This window comes from Aureococcus anophagefferens, assembly GCF_000186865.1.
Source record: "Aureococcus anophagefferens unplaced genomic scaffold AURANscaffold_65, whole genome shotgun sequence".
Lineage (NCBI taxonomy): Eukaryota > Pelagophyceae > Pelagomonadales > Pelagomonadaceae > Aureococcus > Aureococcus anophagefferens.
This window is the reverse complement of record NW_008705617.1, coordinates 99975-102626: the sequence shown is the minus strand read 5'-3', so window position 1 is coordinate 102626 and position 2652 is coordinate 99975. Positions and strand designations below refer to the sequence as shown.

General features: G+C 51.0%; 1 protein-coding gene across 1 annotated transcript; it reads right to left on the bottom strand.

Moving 5' to 3' along the window:
- Positions 1–309: 309 nt before the first annotated feature.
- On the bottom strand, positions 310–1778 carry AURANDRAFT_68112 (hypothetical protein; the record flags this gene model as incomplete). Its single annotated transcript, XM_009043725.1, has 6 exons — positions 310–638; positions 684–815; positions 946–1004; positions 1054–1386; positions 1444–1559; positions 1611–1778. The coding sequence occupies 6 exons, from the start codon at positions 1776–1778 to the stop codon at positions 310–312; spliced, it is 1137 nt and encodes a 378-aa protein (XP_009041973.1).
- Between the last annotated feature and the right edge of the window lie 874 nt (positions 1779–2652).

Sequence of the window (2652 nt, the reverse complement as noted above, 5' to 3'; positions counted from 1 at the left end):
CATGCGCGCGCCTAGCCATATGGTTGTTTCCGGCCTTGGAGTAACCCACGTGTCCGACAGGCACAGATGCCAGTAGCCTATTGCGAAATATGACTGTTCCTATGTGGGGGTTGGGGGACATCGTAGGCCCCTGCTGGCTAGACGCAAGGAAGGGGGGGGGTTGACTTCTGCGCCTGAGTCCAGGCTTTCAAGTTTGTGCCACAGTTGTGATGTTTTTTTTTGTAGTGGCGGTGATATGAGCCTGCGCCAGCGTAGATTTTGAAATCAGCCATGGGCCTAATACATCACTAACGGTGATTCATGCACTAGCTATTCACTCAGAAGAGGCAAATAGGGCACACCACGATACAAGAACGGGGTCCTATTCTCCTGTTCATAATCCAACATTTCACGATTAAGTCTCGCATGTAATGTCCTATATTCCTCCCTCAAGGAGTTGTAATCACTGACAACACCCAAATGGGTAAGAGTGCCGCCATTTTTGGGCGCCAGCTTCGCAAAGAGTGCGATTCGATAACCTAGAAACTCGTATCGGGATACGAGGCAAGCTAACGGAAGTTGAGATCGCATTTTGTTGATTGCATAGCCATATGCGCCAACCAGGCTTTCAGTGCAGCCCGCCGAGTTGAGTAGTATACCTGCTGGCTGGCGTTTGTTTTTACAGTAACTTCTTCAATGCGCACGCTGCCTTTTACCGAGGGTGTTTATGCGATCACCAGGTTGTGTGTCTAGTCTATTCCACAGCTGTTGCAGCTGAGACTTGAACTTGAGGAGTATGGGCTCCTGTTGAGCAAGGCCAGGCGACATCTGTGACGCTGTGCAAGGAAATCTAAGTGAACAGCTGCAGTGTGGAGTTGCGCCGGCCCCTGCGGTGGCATGCAGCAAGTTGAGCTGCTGCTGCAGAGAGATCCGCTAGTAGATTGCCGATTTCGTTCATGTAGAGACGTTCCAATTCAACTGTGATCATACGATATCTACGTTGCACCTCGCCTGAATGTTCTGAACTATGACTGCATTGCTTGTTGGTTAGTTAGTATGTATACACAGGCTGACCCATGACGTTGATAATCAATGCGCCATTTTCCGCAAGCAACTCGAAGTCTATGGATCTTCGACTTCAGTGCGGAACAGTTTCGCTCGGTATTGGCCCCCAGGACAAGAAGGTCTTCTTCGTAGATAGCAAGACGATGATCAGTGCTCTCGACGTATTTATTAAGACGGGCACCGTAGTGCGAACTACATTTTTCTTCGAAGGACTTCATTAAACACACGTGCTCGTAAGTAGAATTTCTGATCTCGGCCATCCACTGCTGGTCTGCATCCTCGTTCATTCTCAGCGCTAACTCTAGCTGTGATTGCAATTGTCCCAGTACGACATCATAATGCCTAGTTGTAAATATCATACCCATGGGACGCAAGACACGGCATTATTAAAGAATCGACGCCGATGCTTGCGATCGGACGCGCCGTTCCAGTACACCCGCCCGATGAACCTCTTCGTCCTCCCACATCTGTCTCAACTCTGCTATAAGTCGGGTAAATTTGACACCCGCAGCGGCCTAAGACGTCTAGAAATTCCTACAATTCTATAAATGGCATTTGAGTAACACCTCTGCACTAAAGTCTGCATCGCTCCGACTAATCCGACTATCAGTATAAGCGGCGTCCTCGAGCAGCTCAATAGCTCGAATACGTCTCGCCTCCTGCTCATTGGCAACTTTTTCGCTCAGCGAAGCAACCAAAGAGTTATATTTCAAGTTGAGTACATCATCAAACATTGCAGACTAGCGCGTCTCGGATTGTTCCAACGATCAGGTGCTATTGTTTCGACTCATCATTGGCAAACTCTCCATCCGCGAAAATCCATCCGACGAGATCATCTAGCTCAGCTCGAATTTTGCAGTGCGGTCTAGCCCGTGTGTCTCTTGCAGCTTCCCTTAGATTACCCACAGCGAGCGATGTCGGGTATAAATCCGAACTTGGTGAATTCTTGGTGTGTGCATGTGTGGCTCCCCACGATAAGATCCCGCATCGAAGAGCTGGATATCAAATCGAGAAAATCGATGGCAAAGAGGGCTTGGGCAGTGGTGATGGGCGGTGATGGGCACCTTTGGCGGGCTCTATCTCGGCGCCATGACCACCGATTTGGAAAATTTTTGTTGCATCTGAAAGGCCTCGACGCCGTCTTGGCCGCTGAACCACCCACTCGAAATCGAGGGGTGCAACGTAAACTCGGCATCTTATCGTGGGGAGCCGCATGTAGGTAGTTGCCAAGTAAAACATAAAAGTTGAAGTTAGGGGTTCGTAAACCGCTCGAAAGTGGGGTCCTTTCGCCGAGGCTGGCGTTGTGAGTGCGGTAGCGTCGTACATCTTGAGACACTCCGTCGTGAGGATCGTCTTTCGCGAGAAGTGGACTTTCAACCCGCACTAGACCCGCGCGCGCAGAGTGACACAGCCCGGTGTGTTTGGCAGTGTGACTTAGAGTGCCGCTGGGCAGCGGACCGGGGACCTCAAGGAGGCTGCCCCATCGCGTGGTGCAGCTGGCGATAGGTATCTTTGGCCACGTTGAGGCCGGACTTGCCTCTGGGGACTATCCGTTGGGAGGCCGTTGACGGGGCTGGAGAGGCCGTTGGGGAGAAGTAGTCTTGTGGC